At 44.0% G+C, this 19,715-nt stretch overlaps 2 protein-coding genes across 3 annotated transcripts; both read left to right on the top strand.

Moving 5' to 3' along the window:
* Positions 1-509: 509 nt before the first annotated feature.
* On the top strand, positions 510-3,008 carry bglap (bone gamma-carboxyglutamate protein). 2 transcript variants are annotated; one of them, XM_039671459.2, is made up of 4 exons: positions 510-1,012; positions 1,093-1,143; positions 1,811-1,898; positions 2,885-3,008. In XM_039671459.2, the coding sequence occupies exons 1-4, from the start codon at positions 955-957 to the stop codon at positions 2,985-2,987; spliced, it is 300 nt and encodes a 99-aa protein (XP_039527393.2). In that variant the 5' UTR covers positions 510-954; the 3' UTR covers positions 2,988-3,008. The 2 variants fall into 2 exon arrangements, with proteins under 2 accessions (XP_039527393.2, XP_039527395.2); XM_039671461.2 differs by lacking the exon at positions 1,093-1,143.
* A 2,140-nt stretch (positions 3,009-5,148) lies between these two features.
* wbp11 (WW domain binding protein 11) lies at positions 5,149-18,707 on the top strand. The gene is made up of 12 exons (XM_039671431.2): positions 5,149-5,277; positions 5,981-6,081; positions 7,001-7,032; positions 13,547-13,640; positions 13,851-14,047; positions 14,239-14,372; positions 16,342-16,475; positions 16,739-16,936; positions 17,195-17,305; positions 17,394-17,666; positions 17,765-17,950; positions 18,028-18,707. Exons 2-12 carry the CDS (start codon positions 6,018-6,020, stop codon positions 18,579-18,581), a joined length of 1,977 nt encoding a protein of 658 aa, XP_039527365.2. The 5' UTR covers positions 5,149-5,277; positions 5,981-6,017; the 3' UTR covers positions 18,582-18,707.
* Positions 18,708-19,715: the final 1,008 nt, after the last annotated feature.

The following is a 19,715-nucleotide window of genomic DNA, read 5'->3' as shown; positions in this document are numbered from 1 at the left end:
CATTCAGGTTAGGGTTAAGTTAGGGTCAGGATAGGGTTAAGTTAGGGTCAGGATAGGGTTAGGGTTAAGTTAGGGTCAGATTAAGGTTAGGGTTAGGTTTAGGGTAAACGTGACTGACTGGTTCCTCTTCTTGACATTCATCACATTGTCCTGTGGGACGTTTTTCTTTGAAACACTTCCTATTTGACATCTCTATTATAATACCTACTTTATTTTGAATCCTTATCTATAGATGTCTTCCCCTTCTGATTTTGACCATTTCATTTCAATGTCAACATGCTCTTTTATCAACTTTCTCCTTTCCCTGTATGCCCACATGTGCTGGTCTCCACATTTATATATTTATGTATATATACATGAACCCTTGAATTTATAAACAAGATTTCAGAATATTTCTTGATCAGTAGCTTTTCTAGTCTTCATACTCATAAGAGCTGATACATCTCCTAACCCCATCTCCCTGACCCCATCTCCCTGACCCCATCTCCTAACCCTGACCCCATCTCCTAACCCTGACCCCCTAACCCTGACCCCATCTCCCTAACCCTGACCCCATCTCCCTGACCCTGACCCCCTAACCCTGACCCCATCTCCCTAACCCTGACCCCATCTCCCTAACCCTGACCCCATCTCCCTAACCCTGTCACAAGGACCTCTGTGAGACCACCGTTCCAGACCCATACAGGCGGGCGGTCGATGATCCCACTTGATGAGCTCCTCACACACCCCCGTCTTTAATTATTATTCTAAACTGTAGTTTAACTCCTCAGTCTTTGGTCTTTCCTCCCAGTAATGTGCCGCTATTATGTTTGTCCCTGAGTCGGTCAGAAGCCCCGCCCCAGCTGATGATGTGTGTGGATATTTGATTCCTCCTCCAATCATGATGTCCGGTCACAGTGATGTCACTGTTATAAATGATGTGAGTGACAGAGAGACACACAGATCAACTCTAACATGAAGAGCCTGACGATCCTGATCCTCTGCTGCATGATGACTGCGAGCCTGAGTGCAGGTCAGTGTGTGTGTGAGTGAGTGTGTGTGTGTGTGTGTGTGTGTGTGTATAACTGTTCTCTGTGTGTTGTTCTTATGCAGGTATTCCTGACACTAAATCAGTGAGTCCTGCTGAATCTCCCAGTGATGATGGTGAGACACACACGAGTGTTGACACGTAGTGTGTGTGTGTGTGTGTGTGTGTGTGTGTGTGTGCTTGTTTGGGCTCCAGATGAACTTGTGGGAGCCGGAAATCTGTTTGAGACAGTGGGAAACTATTGTAGTAGTAATGATGAATGAGTTATGTCTGAAATGTACAGGCAAACACTCATTCACAATGTTCTTTATGCATGAGTTGTTAGATAGAAATGATAATAGAAATTTTGACAAATTATATCAAAATAGAATACATAAATACCTACATTCACACATATATAAAATAAAAACATGAAATGCAATATTTGTCTTGTTTTCAATCTAAACTTTAAGTGAGTTTGTGCTTCAAACAAGAACAAATATCTGTCCATTATTAAACAAAATGATCTTGTTTTCCACGGACTCCATTGGCAGATATTTGCACAAACTCACTTCATTTTTCAGTTCACCGGACACAGGATCTTCAGTCACTGTGCTTCTCCAGTGCATGTGTCTTGATTTAAGAGTGTGTAGATGAACGAGACCGAAGCCCTGAGGGAGAACACACGTCTCGACATGTTCGTCTGAGCGACTGCATGTGGGCCTGTTCCTCAGATGATGAGGATGATGTCATGATCCTTTAGGGAAGTCAGGAGAGGGAATGAGTCTGAATGTCTCTTCACAGGTGTGTTCGTGAAGCGAGAAGAGGCTTCAACACTGGTGAGACAGAAGAGAGCTGGAGCCGCTGACCTGAGTTTGGCTCAGCTGGAGAGGTACACACACACACACACACACACACACATCTATTCATAGGAAATAACCACTATTGGTCAGGTGATTTATTCTACTTGATGATCCTGAAAACTATATCACCTGATGATCTTTTCTAGTTTCATTATGTGTTTTGGTAAACACTGTTACAAAGACCACAAACTCATATTAAAAACCAAGTCAAACTGACCAACTAAAGGAAATACTGATCACCATAATGGTGACCAAACATTATCAATAAAACATCAAAACCATCTAAACCCGTGCCGTGTTAGTTCTCAAAAATACCTTCTGAAGATCAATGGCAGAAATAAAGTCAAGTCAAGTAAAGCTGGTCAGGATGTTTGTGGAGTTGTCTAATCCTCTGATGAGATCTGAGACCTTGATTTTAGGCTATGTTTAACGGAAACGATTCTGAAGAGAAAACGCTAAAGTGGCGTTGCGTCATCACTTTTTATTCTGCGTTTAGACGAGCGTTTTGGGTGTGAAATCCGCATGCAGATGGTGACGCAGGAGTCTGTGAAAGTCTATGTAGTGTGCACTCCAGGCGGCTAGAGTGCATACTACAACAACACAAGCCCGCGCGCCAGCGTACAACCTTCACTGTCAAGCAGACCTTTGCGTTTTTACCGTTTACACGGGAAAGCGGTGGTGGAGCGTTTTAAGATTTCCACTCTGGAGGGTGGTTTCACTTTTTTCCGTTTTTAAGCCTCAAAAACGCCGTCGCCGTGTAAACGAAAGGCACATCCGATAAAATACTTTTACGTTTTCACCCACGAGCGTTCTCGTGTAAACAGGGCCTGTTTCTCTTTCCTTCAGTGATTCTGCTTGTTTGTTCCTCATTTATGCTCAATCATCACTTAATTATCTTTATGACACACACTCACTCAAACATGCTCACACACTCTCTCAATCTCTCTCTCTCTCTCACACACACACACTCAGCGGGTTTGGTGCGTATATCTCACACACTCTTGTGTTCTCTCAGTCTCAGGGAAGTGTGTGAAGCAAACCTGGCCTGCGAGCACATGATGGACACGTCTGGCATCATCGCGGCCTACACTGCGTACTACGGCCCCGTTCCCTTCTAGAGGTCCACAGCATCATGATGAGCATCTGTCAAAAGGCCGCTGAAGCTATGCCAAATAATAATAAACAAACAAACATAACACTACAGTGTTGTCTGCGAGTTCTGTTCAGTTTTTGTTTGGGATGGTTTATTATTACTTGTCACACCACGGTTAAATTTGCTGTAAACGTATGCATTTGAATGGTTTTTCACACTTCTAAAGGAAAGAGTATTTTTTACATGTATCGTCACCTAGCAGTGTCAGAAATTTCAATATCAATATTTGCCCCCTCAATTATTCATTTTTAGGGGCATTTTTGTTTTATATTTTTATATATATATTTCATATTTTATGTTAAATGATTTAATTTAATGGACAAATTAATTTAGAATAATAAGACAATAGGCTGTTACGAATCAAACTCAATCAGTACCAACCAAAGAAGTTGCATCTGAATACTGAAGTGGAATTTAGATGTATTTACTAACTGTTTAATGCTGCTCAGAGGATTTACACAGCACTGGCATTGTGTGTTATGACATTAAAGTTTTAAATACTAATGAATAGCCTATAATTATATGAAATTAATGACAAAAGAAATGATACTTAGATTAAGAATAAGACTGCAAGTCTTATGAGTGAGTCAGTGAGTCGGTTCATTCAACCGATTCATGGTCTGCTCTTCACTACAGTATAATCATCCGCTCCTGTCCACTGGGTCACACAGCAGACACACAGATTGGAATAGTTCGACAGCTAAATAAAACCAGTGGTGTGCCAAAGAAGTAGTAGCATGTACAGAGAACAGCAGCGGTCCCAGTACTGAGCCTTGTGGTACGCCATACTGAACTGGTGATGGATAAGACATCTCTTCATTTACTGCTACACACTGATAACGGTCAGATAAGTCTGATTTAAACCATGCTAATGCAGTTCCACAAACGCCAACATAGTTTTCTAGTCTATTTAAAAGAATGTTGTGGTCAATTGTGTCGAATGCAGCACTAAGATCGAGTAACAGTCCTCCACCCAGAGTCCCGCGTTCTCAGACCGCTTGTTTTTCGAGACAGCGCACGCTTATCCAAATGCAATTAAAAACAATAGGATGCAATATTACGGTCTCCAAATAAATTATCCAATAAATATTTGCGTCCCCTGCTTAATGCATATGCCAAAAAACTCATTGTTACTGATGGAAGGGAGACAATTACAGATTGAACTATCTTCTGAAAAATAGTATGTGATTTTAAATTGCTACAATATTTTTTATATATATATTTTTTTTATTCAAATTCCAAATTGTCTTTCAGTTCAACCTATAATGGTCTAATTAACATTATACCATGCTAACATTACAAAATTTGTATTTTGATATTTTGAATGCGAAGCAAAACAAATCAGAATAGACAAAACACACCATAATAAACAATTCTGTACTTTATTTTTAACGATCACAAACGATCACCTAAACATCATCTTGCTGTAAAGAAAAAAGGAAGAAAAAACTGTGTTCGTGACTTTACTTTTCGTCTTCAATTGCATTAAAAAAACTCATTTATAAGTCGCTTTGCATAATCATAAAATGATATGTTGCTGGGTTCGGCAAGGGTAACTCCATCGATGAATGGTGTACCCTGGAATAGCCTACAGCAGTATAGACCCGATAGCACATGTCTTATGATGTTTCAAAAAGAAAGAAAAAAAAAGAAAAAGATGTTTGCAAATGCTACCTTCATGTTGCACTGCTCTGTTGAAGTGTCCCTTGAGATGTTTTTGAACTTTGGACAACTTTGTGGGTTTGAAATATATGGGGCCACAGAGTGGGCAGTGAAAATAACTGCAGCATTTGTGTCAATGGCTTGTGTGTATTGCTGGCTACACAGATGAGTCCTAATATAGAGAGACCATCCAATATTTTCCGTTTTCTCAGAGTTTTTCCTGGGTATCTACGATACAGCATTGTTGATTTAGATGATTTAAGGAGTCCTTCCTCTCCTATAACGAATGAATTGTTTTTTTCCCTCAGGTTTAGAGCATGACTGATGCGACAAATCTTCTGTATAAACTTCGCAACATGCAGTTTATTATCATATAGCTTTTAGCAGAGCCGTTGAAACGTTTTCCAACGTTGGAATCTACTTTTTTGTAGATTTTAGTTGATTTAAATAATAAAAGCCCGGAAGTCGGAAGTGACGCATCTTATAGTAGTGGTGACGTGCTTCCGCTCAGGAGCAATGGCTCGCGCTGCTGGACTCGTTTGTTGATCAGTAATAAACGCGATTATTAGAAATATTTATTAAAGTGATTTGAGGTGAGTTTGACTTTTACTCTGATCACGTGCAGCTCCTTCACCCCGCGACACGTTCATGTTTATTATCCAGAGCTAATTCATAACATGAGCTTATCGGTTTGTACAGTAAGTTTTTCCCAAAGCGACAGTAAAGCGGATCCCACAACAGCACTCATAATATCACACACACACACACACACACACACACAGAGTGCTGATAAAACGCTGTTTCTCATCATGTTTCTGGTGTCCTCGTGTCTCCTGAGGCACATGCAGGGTTTGACTCAGAAACAAGGGATGTTTTCGCGCTATTTACTCTTTTTACGTCATATGTTTACTATGTTCCACAGTGTAATGCCGAGAAATGTTATGATTTGATTAAACCGAAACATTAGCAGTTACAGTTGAATAACAATACCGCTGTAAAGTTATTGATGGTGAAACGTGTTTAATTTCTGCTGGAAAAGGCTTTGAGTCCACAAGATGTTGCTTTAAAGACAAAAGCTCATACTGTAGATGATCATTTACTCTGGTGAAGGAAATAATCGCCACAGATGTTAGATTCACATGCATGTGAAGAGTGATTCTCAATCTCTCTCTCTCTCTCTCCCTCTCTCTCTCTCTCCCCCCAGCGTCTCATTCCCTCGCCCGTCTGAGGAGTGTGTGACAGATGATCTGCTGTGTATTGATGATATTCCTTTCTCTCTCCTCTGTGTGTGTTCAGGTGAAGCCGCCGGACGGTCATCATCATCATCATCATCATGGGTCGCCGCTCCACCTCCTCCACCAAGAGTGGGAAGTTCATGAACCCCACCGACCAGGCCAGTGAGTACACACACACACACACACACACATAAATAGTGTTTTGTCGCTGTGGCGTGAGATCGCTCTGGAGAAGCAGCAGCGCTGATCTCTCTTCCAGCTTAATAATACCAGTCACAGCGCCAAATAAACATGAATGAGCATCTGAAAGTGTGTTAAAGATAGAGTACAACTTATCCAAATCCGGATCATGTCACATTGATTCGCTCAATCAGCGTTTCAACCGTGGAAAGACGTCAGTTAAACAGCTTGTAATCAATGTATCGTCATATTTACCTCAGAAAACCCACATAAACTCGTTAGTCAGCTAGAAAAAATAACTCTAGAGAGGAGCATTTTGCTAAATATATACACCATATTACATATGCATTATAATCTTAATGTTCTTCAATATTTAATGCATATTTGAATAAATCTGGCCACCATTTAAATGTTTATATTTCATATAATCTTCTTATTATAAAAATAAATAAAAGTGTAATTTAAGTGTTTGTATAGCTTTATATATCATTATTACCTTCATATTAGGCTAATGAAGCCTATCGGCTACTACTAGACTCCCATAGTTTAAGTACTCCCATTTAAGAGATTTGATTCCCTTGAGAAAAATGGCCATTTATTGTAACTCATATCCAAAATAATCAATATTGAATCGAATCGTAATCGAAATCGAATTGCAAGCTTGTGAATTGAATTCGAATCGAATTGTGAAATTTGTCTCAATACCCAGCCCTACTGTCTCACACACACACTCACACACAGACACACACACTCACTCACTGTCTGTCTCGCACACATACACATACTGACAATCACACACACACTCTCTCACACATTCACTCACACACACACACCAGATTACCTCATGAGGTAATAATGTAAATGACCTCTTACCTGTGTGTGTGTGTGTGTGTGCGTGCAGGGAAGGAGGCGCGCAAGAGAGAGCTGAAGAAGGTAAGGACACGACCTCTGACCCCGAGAGTGAAGCTTCAGTCAGTGTATTCATGAGCCGGTCAGTGTGTTAAAGGTCCCTGACATGGGCTTATTTTAATATTTTACAATGTTTTCTGGGTTGCCCTTATAATCTTTTTTAGATCAAAATATTCATATCTTAGAAATTAAAGGCATTTTTCTAGCCTGATTACAGCCTCTGATTTGAACACTCTGTTTGAAGGGGCGTGTCTGTGTGGGATCAGTGTATCCGCCCACTGCTGTGATTGGCTGTGAGTCTTCAATGTAACCGGACTAGGGCTGTCAAATGATTAATCGCATCCAAAATAAAAGTTTGTGGGTGCACTGTGTATAATTATTTTGTATATATAAATACACACACACTCTTGTATATATTTAAGAAATATTTTCATCTATATACTGTATATAGCTTTATATATAATTTATATTATATATAAATAATATAAATATTTTATATATAAATAATATTTTTTCTTAAATATAGAAGCCTGTGTGTGTATTTATGTATATATACAAAATAATTATACACAATACACCCACAAACTTTTACTTTGGATGCGATTAATCGTTTGTCAGCCCTAAACCGCCCACTGCTGTGATTGGCTGTGAGTCTTCAGTGTATCCGCCCAATGCTGTGATTGGCTGTGAGTCTTCAGTGTATCCGCCCACTGCTGTGATTGGCTGTGAGTCTTCAGTGTATCCACCCACTGCTGTGATTGGCTGTGAGTCTTCAGTGTATCCGCCCACTGCTGTGATTGGCTGTGAGTCTTCAGTGTATCCACCCACTGCTGTGATTGGCTGTGAGTCTTCAGTGTATCCGCCCACTGCTGTGATTGGCTGTGAGTCTTCAGTGTATCCACCCACTGCTGTGATTGGCTGTGAGTCTTCAGTGTATCCGCCCACTGCTGTGATTGGCTGTGAGTCTTCAGTGTATCCGCCCACTGCTGTGATTGGCTGTGAGTCTTCAGTGTATCCACCCACTGCTGTGATTGGCTGTGAGTCTTCAGTGTATCCGCCCACTGCTGTGATTGGCTGTGAGTCTTCAGTGTATCCGCCCACTGCTGTGATTGGCTGTGAGTCTTCAGTGTATCCGCCCACTGCTGTGATTGGCTGTGAGTCTTCAGTGTATCCGCCCAATGCTGTGATTGGCTGTGAGTCTTCAGTGTATCCGCCCACTGCTGTGATTGGCTGTGAGTCTTCAGTGTATCCACCCACTGCTGTGATTGGCTGTGAGTCTTCAGTGTATCCACCCACTGCTGTGATTGGCTGTGAGTCTTCAATGTAACCGGACTAGGGCTGTCAAATGATTAATCGCATCCAAAATAAAAGTTTGTGGGTGCACTGTGTATAATTATTTTGTATATATAAATACACACACACTCTTGTATATATTTAAGAAATATTTTCATCTATATACTGTATATAGCTTTATATATAATTTATATTATATATAAATAATATAAATATTTTATATATAAATAATATTTTTTCTTAAATATAGAAGCCTGTGTGTGTATTTATGTATATATACAAAATAATTATACACAATACACCCACAAACTTTTACTTTGGATGCGATTAATCGTTTGTCAGCCCTAAACCGCCCACTGCTGTGATTGGCTGTGAGTCTTCAGTGTATCCGCCCAATGCTGTGATTGGCTGTGAGTCTTCAGTGTATCCGCCCACTGCTGTGATTGGCTGTGAGTCTTCAGTGTATCCACCCACTGCTGTGATTGGCTGTGAGTCTTCAGTGTATCCGCCCACTGCTGTGATTGGCTGTGAGTCTTCAGTGTATCCACCCACTGCTGTGATTGGCTGTGAGTCTTCAGTGTATCCGCCCACTGCTGTGATTGGCTGTGAGTCTTCAGTGTATCCACCCACTGCTGTGATTGGCTGTGAGTCTTCAGTGTATCCGCCCACTGCTGTGATTGGCTGTGAGTCTTCAGTGTATCCGCCCACTGCTGTGATTGGCTGTGAGTCTTCAGTGTATCCACCCACTGCTGTGATTGGCTGTGAGTCTTCAGTGTATCCGCCCACTGCTGTGATTGGCTGTGAGTCTTCAGTGTATCCGCCCACTGCTGTGATTGGCTGTGAGTCTTCAGTGTATCCGCCCACTGCTGTGATTGGCTGTGAGTCTTCAGTGTATCCGCCCAATGCTGTGATTGGCTGTGAGTCTTCAGTGTATCCGCCCACTGCTGTGATTGGCTGTGAGTCTTCAGTGTATCCACCCACTGCTGTGATTGGCTGTGAGTCTTCAGTGTATCCACCCACTGCTGTGATTGGCTGTGAGTCTTCAATGTAACCGGACTAGGGCTGTCAAATGATTAATCGCATCCAAAATAAAAGTTTGTGGGTGCACTGTGTATAATTATTTTGTATATATAAATACACACACACTCTTGTATATATTTAAGAAATATTTTCATCTATATACTGTATATAGCTTTATATATAATTTATATTATATATAAATAATATAAATATTTTATATATAAATAATATTTTTTCTTAAATATAGAAGCCTGTGTGTGTATTTATGTATATATACAAAATAATTATACACAATACACCCACAAACTTTTATTTTGGATGCGATTAATCGTTTGTCAGCCCTAAACCGCCCACTGCTGTGATTGGCTGTGAGTCTTCAGTGTATCCGCCCAATGCTGTGATTGGCTGTGAGTCTTCAGTGTATCCGCCCACTGCTGTGATTGGCTGTGAGTCTTCAGTGTATCCACCCACTGCTGTGATTGGCTGTGAGTCTTCAGTGTATCCACCCACTGCTGTGATTGGCTGTGAGTCTTCAGTGTATCCGCCCAATGCTGTGATTGGCTGTGAGTCTTCAGTGTATCCGCCCAATGCTGTGATTGGCTGTGAGTCTTCAGTGTATCCGCCCAATGCTGTGATTGGCTGTGAGTCTTCAGTGTATCCGCCCAATGCTGTGATTGGCTGTGAGTCTTCAGTGTATCCGCCCAATGCTGTGATTGGCTGTGAGTCTTCAGTGTATCCGCCCACTGCTGTGATTGGCTGTGAGTCTTCAGTGTATCCACCCACTGCTGTGATTGGCTGTGAGTCTTCAGTGTAACCGCCCACTGCTGTGATTGGCTGTGAGTCTTCAGTGTATCCGCCCACTGCTGTGATTGGCTGTGAGTCTTCAGTGTATCCGCCCACTGCTGTGATTGGCTGTGAGTCTTCAGTGTATCCGCCCACTGCTGTGATTGGCTGTGAGTCTTCAGTGTATCCGCCCACTGCTGTGATTGGCTGTGAGTCTTCAGTGTATCCGCCCACTGCTGTGATTGGCTGTGAGTCTTCAGTGTATCCGCCCACTGCTGTGATTGGCTGTGAGTCTTCAGTGTATCCGCCCACTGCTGTGATTGGCTGTGAGTCTTCAGTGTATCCGCCCACTGCTGTGATTGGCTGTGAGTCTTCAGTGTATCCGCCCACTGCTGTGATTGGCTGTGAGTCTTCAGTGTATCCGCCCACTGCTGTGATTGGCTGTGAGTCTTCAGTGTATCCGCCCACTGCTGTGATTGGCTGTGAGTCTTCAGTGTATCCGCCCACTGCTGTGATTGGCTGTGAGTCTTCAGTGTATCCGCCCACTGCTGTGATTGGCTGTGAGTCTTCAGTGTATCCGCCCACTGCTGTGATTGGCTGTGAGTCTTCAGTGTATCCGCCCACTGCTGTGATTGGCTGTGAGTCTTCAGTGTATCCGGCCACTGCTGTGATTGGCTGTGAGCTGTGACCGGCTTGACTTACTAATGCATAAACAGTAGGGATGGGCAACGATTAATAGCATCCAAAGTAAAAGTTTATGTTTACATAATATATGTGTGTGTAGTGTGTATAATTAATTTGTATATATAAATACACACATGCATGTATATATTTAAAGGGACTCTGTGTAGATTTTTAGGTATTTTATTATCTGAAATCAATATTTTTATTCATAAATATGTCCTCAATGGTGTACAAATACCTCTGCAAATTATCTGACTTATCCTCGTAAATGAAGAATTTATTATCTTTATGTACATGGGACGGGTAGGTTCACGGAGGCTTCCATGTCCGTTCCGCCATCTTGAAAACTATAATAGCAGAGAGGGTCAAAAAGTACCACCAGCCAAACGCGTTTCCACAACGCGTTTTCGTTCAGACTCAGAGCCATCGTCACGTCACATTGAGATGCGCATTCCCTGCAAGTTTAAACGGCTGCATTGCACTCCTATGATTGCTGATTGCTCTTTTGCTCTATTATTTGTTGCGGACCATATGCCGAGTCACAGGAGAATCCTCCTCGCAAAAAAAGGCCAGACTTGAACGAAAAAGGAAACGTGACCGGAGATTGCAAAAAACAAGGCCATTAATTTTTCCGTCATAAAATTAATCGGATATGGTTCGATTTTCTGCGTTTTTCGCACCCAGAGCCAGCATTTTGAGAGGTCTTTTGACAATTCAGGGCCGGGGGAGCTCGTCCTCAAATCATTGAACATTATGCGCCGTGCTTTCAGTTTCGGTTTTAAATTCGATCAAGTGTTTATGTTCTCTTCTCTATAGCTATTGGATTATGAAATTAATAAACCTCCCCTTTCAATCAGATTGAAATTTAGGATCGAATAAGGTGTGATTGAGCAGCCTATTCGATAACTGATGTATTATTTGGGCACAATATACACAATACATACACAATAACAGCCTAGCTGTTCTGTCTGCCCAGCGCTTCCACAGGGCCGCGCGCGGGTGTGTGTGTGTGTTTGTGTGTGTGTCCATACCTGGTCCATACCAGACACACTGCCAGTCTCCGTTCAGAATCGATTGGTTCACGGAAATTGGTGGTCTTGTTTTTAATATGTGGCTCCAGAATCGCTAGCAAAGCATCAAACTGTCCCACTGACATTCTGAGGTAAATTTTGAATCGCTCAGGATAATTCCTCTCGGCGCAATTTCAGGATTGGATGGATATTTTCTATTTCTTCTCTTTTCAATATGAGAGAGGGCAAAAATCATCCTCACTGCTTGACGAATCCATTTGGTATTTTTGCGTTTTTTCCCGCAAAGGTTTAATAAATACGCAACGGACTCGGTGTGCAAGGTTTCTATGCGTGACGAATTTTTAGGCTGACGTACAGGAAAATACGCATACGAAAATTTCGTACTCAGTGTGCAATGGCCTTAAATATCGGGATAGCGTTTTCAACCGTGGAAATAGCTAATGCAGCAGAAAGATTTCAGAAGAGACGCTGAAGTTGCCTGCTTTCTCCTCGACAGGTTAGTCAATGTTACAGTCTGACTTAATTTTTCGTCATTGCTTGGTTGTGTACTTTATTATATAGACAGTATAACATTTATAGGTAAAAAAGTTAAACAAGGTCTTTGATGAATAGCAGCTATTGACTACTTTACTCGCAGCTACTGTGAAGGAAGGTGCTAAAAACAAGGTTTGTAAGTTAATTCTTTATAACCTATAAATTCAGTAAGAATATAGAGATAATGATTGTAAGAAAATATTGCTCTCTGTAAGATTTTCTATAGCTTTCTTTTTATATATAAATGATCAATTAGCTAAAATTGTGATTTTGCTATGTGGATAAGATTGTACAGAGAATTAAAATTAATTTATACAGCTAGACACATAAATTATACACATAAGTTAACACATAAGTTGCTGTTTTTTTTTTAAGTTACAAACCTGTTCACCCGGAGAAAAACTCGATGAAGTGTTACTACAAGACATCCTGTCATAGCATTTTTGGTACATAACGGCAACCGTAGATGCAATACGCACTTGACAATGCGAGGCGCTGGAGAGCAAAATTCGTTTGAATGCAAAATACTATTTAACCACTAGATGGGGGTATTTCCTACACAGAGTCCCTTTAAGAAATATTTGCATGTATATACTTTATATATGTTTATACATAATTAATATTATATAAAATATACATTTTTGATATATTAACAGCACATTTTTCTTAAATATACACATACATGTGTGGGTATTTATATATACAAATTAATTATACACACCACACACGCATATATTATGTAAACACAAACTTTTATTTTGGATGCGATTAATCGTTGCCTCTAATAAACAGTATTGAACGATTTTGAGTCTGAAGTTGGACAATTAGGATGCACATCAGAAACTGTTCCTTGGTAACGTTAGCTCGATCGATTTATTTTCAGACGCATTCGCATTGTCGGCGCATTTCCAGAGAAAATAAAACGAACCCATTGTTTCTACAGCGGCTCGGATGAAGGAACTAAAAAATAGCACAGAGATAGCCAATGATTGAAATGTGTAGCCACTGGGGGACCTTATACAGGCTAGGGGAACTCGGATTACTGTTAGAAAACCTCAGACAGGGGAAACTTCATGGCAGGGACCTTTAATATAGTTCACACTACACTCAGTTATTACAGTTAACTATATTACAGGTAATATCATCATAACACACATCATCATCAGCTGGAGGTAAACGTGTGTGTGTTGTAGAACAAGAAGCAGAGGATGATGGTCCGAGCGGCTGTGCTGAAGATGAAGGACCCGCGGCAGATCATCAAAGACATGGAGAAACTCGACGAGATGGGTGAGTGTGTGTGTGTGTGTGTGTGTGTTTGCTCAGATCAGACGTCTGACTCTTCTCTCCAGGTCTTGGTCATGTGATGTTCGCCAGGAGTGTCTGAATTCAGCTGGGTTTCATGAGTAGAACTTTGTGCTGGAGACACGGCACTGATGGTGTGTGTGTGTGTGTGTGTGTGTGTGTGTGTGTGTGTGTGTGTGTGTGTGTGTGTTTCAGAGTTCAACCCTGTGCAGCAGCCGCTGCTGAACGAGAAGGTGTTGCGTGACAAGCGTAAGAAGCTGCGCGAGACATTCGAGCGAATCGTGCGCCTGTACGAGCGAGAGAACCCAGAGACGTATAAGGATCTGCGAAAGCTGGAGGTCGAGTACGAGACCAAGAGAGGCCAGCTCTCGCTCTACTTCGACTCAGTCAAGGTGTGTGTCCAACACACACACACACACACTTCATGTGCTTTAGTCTGGCCGCCGCATCACAGCTGGTGATGCTGTAAAGATGCAGAATAACATGAAATATGATTTAGTAATGCGGGTTTCTGTGGTGTGTGTATGTCTGTCTGTGATGTGTGCCTATGGTGTGTGTGTGTGTGTGGTGTGTGTGTCCACAGAACGCGGAGTCGGTGGAGGTGGACAGTATTCCTCTGCCAGACATGCCTCACGCTCCCTCCAGCATCCTCATCCAGGACATCCCACTACCTGGAGCCCAGCCACCCTCCATCCTGAAGAAGAGCTCAGCACTCGGGTCAGAACACACACACACACACACACACACACATCCCACATGCAGGTCCTCCATCTGATCTGGATACGGCTGAATATAAGCAATCAGAAGAGAGAGTTTTGTTTTTTGATGATCTTCGTTCTTGTACGAAGTTCTCGTACGTGACGGTGACGATTGATCTTGAGTACTCTGGTCGATCTTGAGTATTGAGTACACTGGTCGATCTTGAGTACACTGGTCGATCTTGAGTACACTGGTCGATCTTGAGTACACTGGTCGATCTTGAGTACTCTGGTCGATCTTGAGTACTCTGGTCGATCTTGAGTACACTGGTCGATCTTGAGTACTCTGGTCGATCTTGAGTACACTGGTCGATCTTGAGTACTCTGGTCGATCTTGAGTACACTGGTCGATCTTGAGTACACTGGTCGATCTTGAGTACACTGGTCGATCTTGAGTACTCTGGTCGATCTTGAGTACTCTGGTCGATCTTGAGTACTCTGGTCGATCTTGAGTACTCTGGTCGATCTTGAGTACTCTGGTCGATCTTGAGTACTCTGGTCGATCTTGAGTACACTGGTCGATCTTGAGTACACTGGTCGATCTTGAGTACTCTGGTCGATCTTGAGTACACTGGTCGATCTTGAGTACTCTGGTCGATCTTGAGTACACTGGTCGATCTTGAGTACTCTGGTCGATCTTGAGTACTCTGGTCGATCTTGAGTACTCTGGTCGATCTTGAGTACACTGGTCGATCTTGAGTACACTGGTCGATCTTGAGTACTCTGGTCGATCTTGAGTACACTGGTCGATCTTGAGTACTCTGGTCGATCTTGAGTACACTGGTCGATCTTGAGTACTCTGGTCGATCTTGAGTACTCTGGTCGATCTTGAGTACACTGGTCGATCTTGAGTACTCTGGTCGATCTTGAGTACTCTGGTCGATCTTGAGTACTCTGGTCGATCTTGAGTACTCTGGTCGATCTTGAGTACACTGGTCGATCTTGAGTACACTGGTCGATCTTGAGTACTCTGGTCGATCTTGAGTACACTGGTCGATCTTGAGTATTCTGGTCGATCTTGAGTACACTGGTCGATCTTGAGTACACTGGTCGATCTTGAGTACACTGGTCGATCTTGAGTACTCTGGTCGATCTTGAGTACACTGGTCGATCTTGAGTACACTGGTCGATCTTGAGTACACTGGTCGATCTTGAGTACTCTGGTCGATCTTGAGTACTCTGGTCGATCTTGAGTACTCTGGTCGATCTTGAGTACACTGGTCGATCTTGAGTACTCTGGTCGATCTTGAGTACTCTGGTCGATCTTGAGTACTCTGGTCGATCTTGAGTACTCTGGTCGATCTTGAGTACACTGGTCGATCTTGAGTACTCTGGTCGATCTTGAGTACTCTGGTCGATCTTGAGTACTCTGGTCGATCTTGAGTACACTGGTCGATCTTGAGTACTCTGGTCGATCTTGAGTACTCGTACTCTGGTCGATCTTGAGTACACTGGTCGATCTTGAGTACACTGGTCGATCTTGAGTACACTGGTCGATCTTGAGTACTCTGGTCGATCTTGAGTACACTGGTCGATCTTGAGTACTCTGGTCGATCTTGAGTACACTGGTCGATCTTGAGTACTCTGGTCGATCTTGAGTACTCTGGTCGATCTTGAGTACACTGGTCGATCTTGAGTACTCTGGTCGATCTTGAGTACACTGGTCGATCTTGAGTACACTGGTCGATCTTGAGTACACTGGTCGATCTTGAGTACTCTGATCGATCTTGAGTACACTGGTCGATCTTGAGTACTCTGGTCGATCTTGAGTACACTGGTCGATCTTGAGTACTCTGGTCGATCTTGAGTACTCTGGTCGATCTTGAGTACTCTGGTCGATCTTGAGTACACTGAAACACATAATTTACAATATTAAATCTGTTCAGCTAAGTGTGTGAGTCAGGACTGTGTGTTGATGTGTGTTTCAGGAAAGGTTCAGCGCTCTCTGCTGCTGCTCTGGCTGGAGTTCCTCGCCTGCCGCCGGGACGCAAACCACCAGGACCCCCTCCAGGACCCCCGCCACCACAGATCCTGCAGCTGTACGCTAGCACACGCCGCACAGGTACACGCTGCACACACTACACACACGCCGCACAGGTACACGCTACACACACGCCAGATACACTCTACACTCCAGCCACGCGCTACATGACAGATACACACTACACATGCCTCATGCTACACTCCAGATACACGCTAACACTGAGCTAAGGTTTTAGCTTAAATTCTTTTACGAATTCAATCTTTCTTCAGGTTTTTTGTTGATCGTGTTTTATGTGCGTGTGTGTGTGTTATTCCCTGCTCACTGCTGTGTGTGTATGTCAGAGGGCAGCGGTGGCTCAGACACTGAAATGATGGACACTGGAGCACGAAACTCTGACAGCGAGAGCGACACAGACGACGACAGCGACTCTCAGGACGACAGCGGCGGAGAGAGAGACGGTACAGATGCTGGCGTGCGAGTGACGGCTGATCGCCACGACGACCGCGATGAGGAGAGAGACCGGGGCGAGAAACACACAGGTGGCCTTCACTAACTGCAGCCATGGAGTACAGATATGAGTGCTGTAACTCCAGCTCTGGGTACAGGCATAAACTAAAGACACACGTGTTCTGAAGGGATGGGACTGCTACTTACAATTAATATGATTTGATACTAAAGTGGTTTCTGATATTTGAGTCCGTTTTTATAAAGGCATCTTTACGTTTGACCGTTGGGGTCTAATAGATAATCTGCCACTGATGAAGATATGAATGTTGCACTGTGTTTGTTTCCCTCAGGTCGCAGTGTGCGGTTCGCAGATATGCCTCCGCCCAAAGACAAGAGGAAGAAGAAGGTGGTGAAGACGAAGAGCATCACACCGCTGCAGGCCATGATGTTGCGGATGGCAGGTGTGTGTGTCGGTCAGCACTGATGAAGAGCGTGAGCTCGCTCTCAGACAGGAGTGGCATACAGATGTGTGTGTGTGTGTGTGTTTAGGTCAGTCTGTCCCGGAGGAAGAGGAGGAGGAGGATGAAGAGGAGTACTCGGACTCTGAGGAGTCGGATGCTGAGGACCAGGTCGCTGCCGAAGCTGCTCAGTCATTGGTCAATCCCAGACTTTCTGTTCCATCGGCACCAATGGCAGCGCAGCAGCCTCCTCCACACATGCAGGCTCCACCAATCACAGGGCCTCCTCCTTTAGGACCGCCTCCTGCTCCTCCAATGAGGCCGCCAGGCCCGCCGTCCGGTCCACCTCCAGGCCCGCCTCCCGGTGCGTTACACCACTCATCATCATTATGCTAATGAGCAGCTCATTAACACTGGAGTCCTTGTCGTGATAGTAATGTTGTTGATTGTGATGTGATGCAGGCGCTCCCCCGTTCCTGAGGCCTCCTGGAATCCCCGGGTCCCTCAGGGGCCCGATGCCTCGCCTGCTGCCTCCAGGACCCCCCCCGGGCCGCCCCCCCGGCCCTCCCCCGGGCCCACCGCCGGGCCTGCCTCCAGGACCCCCGCCCCGAGGGCCCCCGCCCCGCCTGCCGCCTCCGGCACCGCCAGGTTTGTGTGTGTGTGTGTTTGATCGACTCATAGTAATGGCCACACTGATGCTTTAATATGTTGTTGTTGGTTTGCAGGAATGCCTCCACCCCCCCCTCCGCCCCGTTCTGGCCCCCCCCGCATGGCCCCGCCCCCCTCTCTGTTCCCGCCTCCACTCACTCCCAATGTACTCAGCGCTCCACCCAGCCTCCGTCAGAAGACTCCTGCAGCTCCGCCCCCCTCCGGCGACGCCCCCCTCCCGCCTCCCCCCAGAGGCTCCGCCCTGCAGATGCCGCCGCCCCCCGGCACCTCCGCCAACCCACTCGCCCCCACCATCGAGAAGCGGGCCACCGTTGCGGGCGGTTCCGGTCCGGCCTCGGCCCAGCCGGGGGGCGCCACCATCTCCGCCAAGCCCCAGATCATCAACCCCAAGACGGAGGTGACGCGCTTCGTGCCCACAGCCCTCCGCGTGCGCAGAGACCGGGCCGGCGGGGCCGCAGGGCCGGAGAGAGCCAGCCGGAGGGAGGAGGAGCCTCGACACCACCACGCCGCCGCCCACCCGAGCCAGCCGGACCGGCCCGCACCACCCAGCATGAAGACCAAGGACCAGATGTACGAGGCCTTCATGCGGGAGATGGAGGGCCTGCTCTAGCTGCGCTCCCTAACCGCTGCATGTCCGTACGCAGCTTTAGAAGCTCTTTTGTACCTTTTCTCTCTGCAACGTCATGTGATTGTGTTTTATCTGTAAACATGAATAAAAATGTCAAACCCCTGGTAATGATGTTGTTTATTACCACCTGACCTCGGATAGAGCCGTTCAGGACTGGCAGCGGAGCGGCATCTGTGTTTCCTGAGGAGCCACTGAAGGGCCAGTTCACATGTCAGATTTGTGGAAGAGTACATCAGAGTGCAGGCGAAAAATAAATGTGCTTTTGTAAAGGAAGAGTTGTAAAATCTTACCCTGCGCATGCGATTCTCTATGGCATTATTTTACCTTCATAATAGAATGAACAGTATTCTGCTTAATCTTACATACGTAAGTGTCTGAACTTAAAACTTGACATCTACACCCTTTATTTTTAGTTTATTAATGTTTTGAAAGATTTTGTATGTAGATTTTGTATATTGTGTTTTTTCTTACTTTTTGAACAATTCTTAAAAAACGCTTATTTATAATTTGGATGTTTAAATAAATTAAACGCGAGCTTTGCTTGTCACATTAGGATAAATACAAATGCTATTTTAAGTCGTTTGGGAAAGATGATGACATACGACAGTTTGAACAGAACTCAAGTAAAATACAGATTCCACATAGGGTTAGGGTTTGTGTCATTATTTTAAGAAATTTTCATGCAGTTCATAATCGATAAACTCTATTGGTGTTAAAATACAGTACCATACGTTCATACACACGCGCGCGGTTCAATAATATCTGTCTGCAGAGCCACAGTTTCACCAGCAGTTTTACCCCGCGCATGCGCAGTTTCACCACAACAGTTTTCATAGACATATACACTAGACTTCACCTGGGGGTTCTAAGAATGCGTCAAAACTGCCGCCATCTTGGAACAGGGGTCTTGTCATTGGAAGTAGCTAGGTAACGCTGCTATCTCTGCCTTTACTTCGAATTCATTGATGGTGGCGGACGTTTGTGCAGCGTATGATGTTCACAGATGAAATCTGAACTAGGAAGAATGTTTTTTTAAAAAATATACATTTTTCTTTCTTTCTGCAATCAACGATACATACATGTTGACCGTTGGAACAAACCAAAAAAACAAGAAAA

The sequence above is a fragment of the Pimephales promelas genome, chromosome 3 (assembly GCF_988280905.1).
Source record: "Pimephales promelas chromosome 3, fPimPro1.hap1.1, whole genome shotgun sequence".
NCBI lineage: Eukaryota > Metazoa > Chordata > Actinopteri > Cypriniformes > Leuciscidae > Pimephales > Pimephales promelas.
This window is presented reverse-complemented; position numbering and strand designations above follow the sequence as displayed.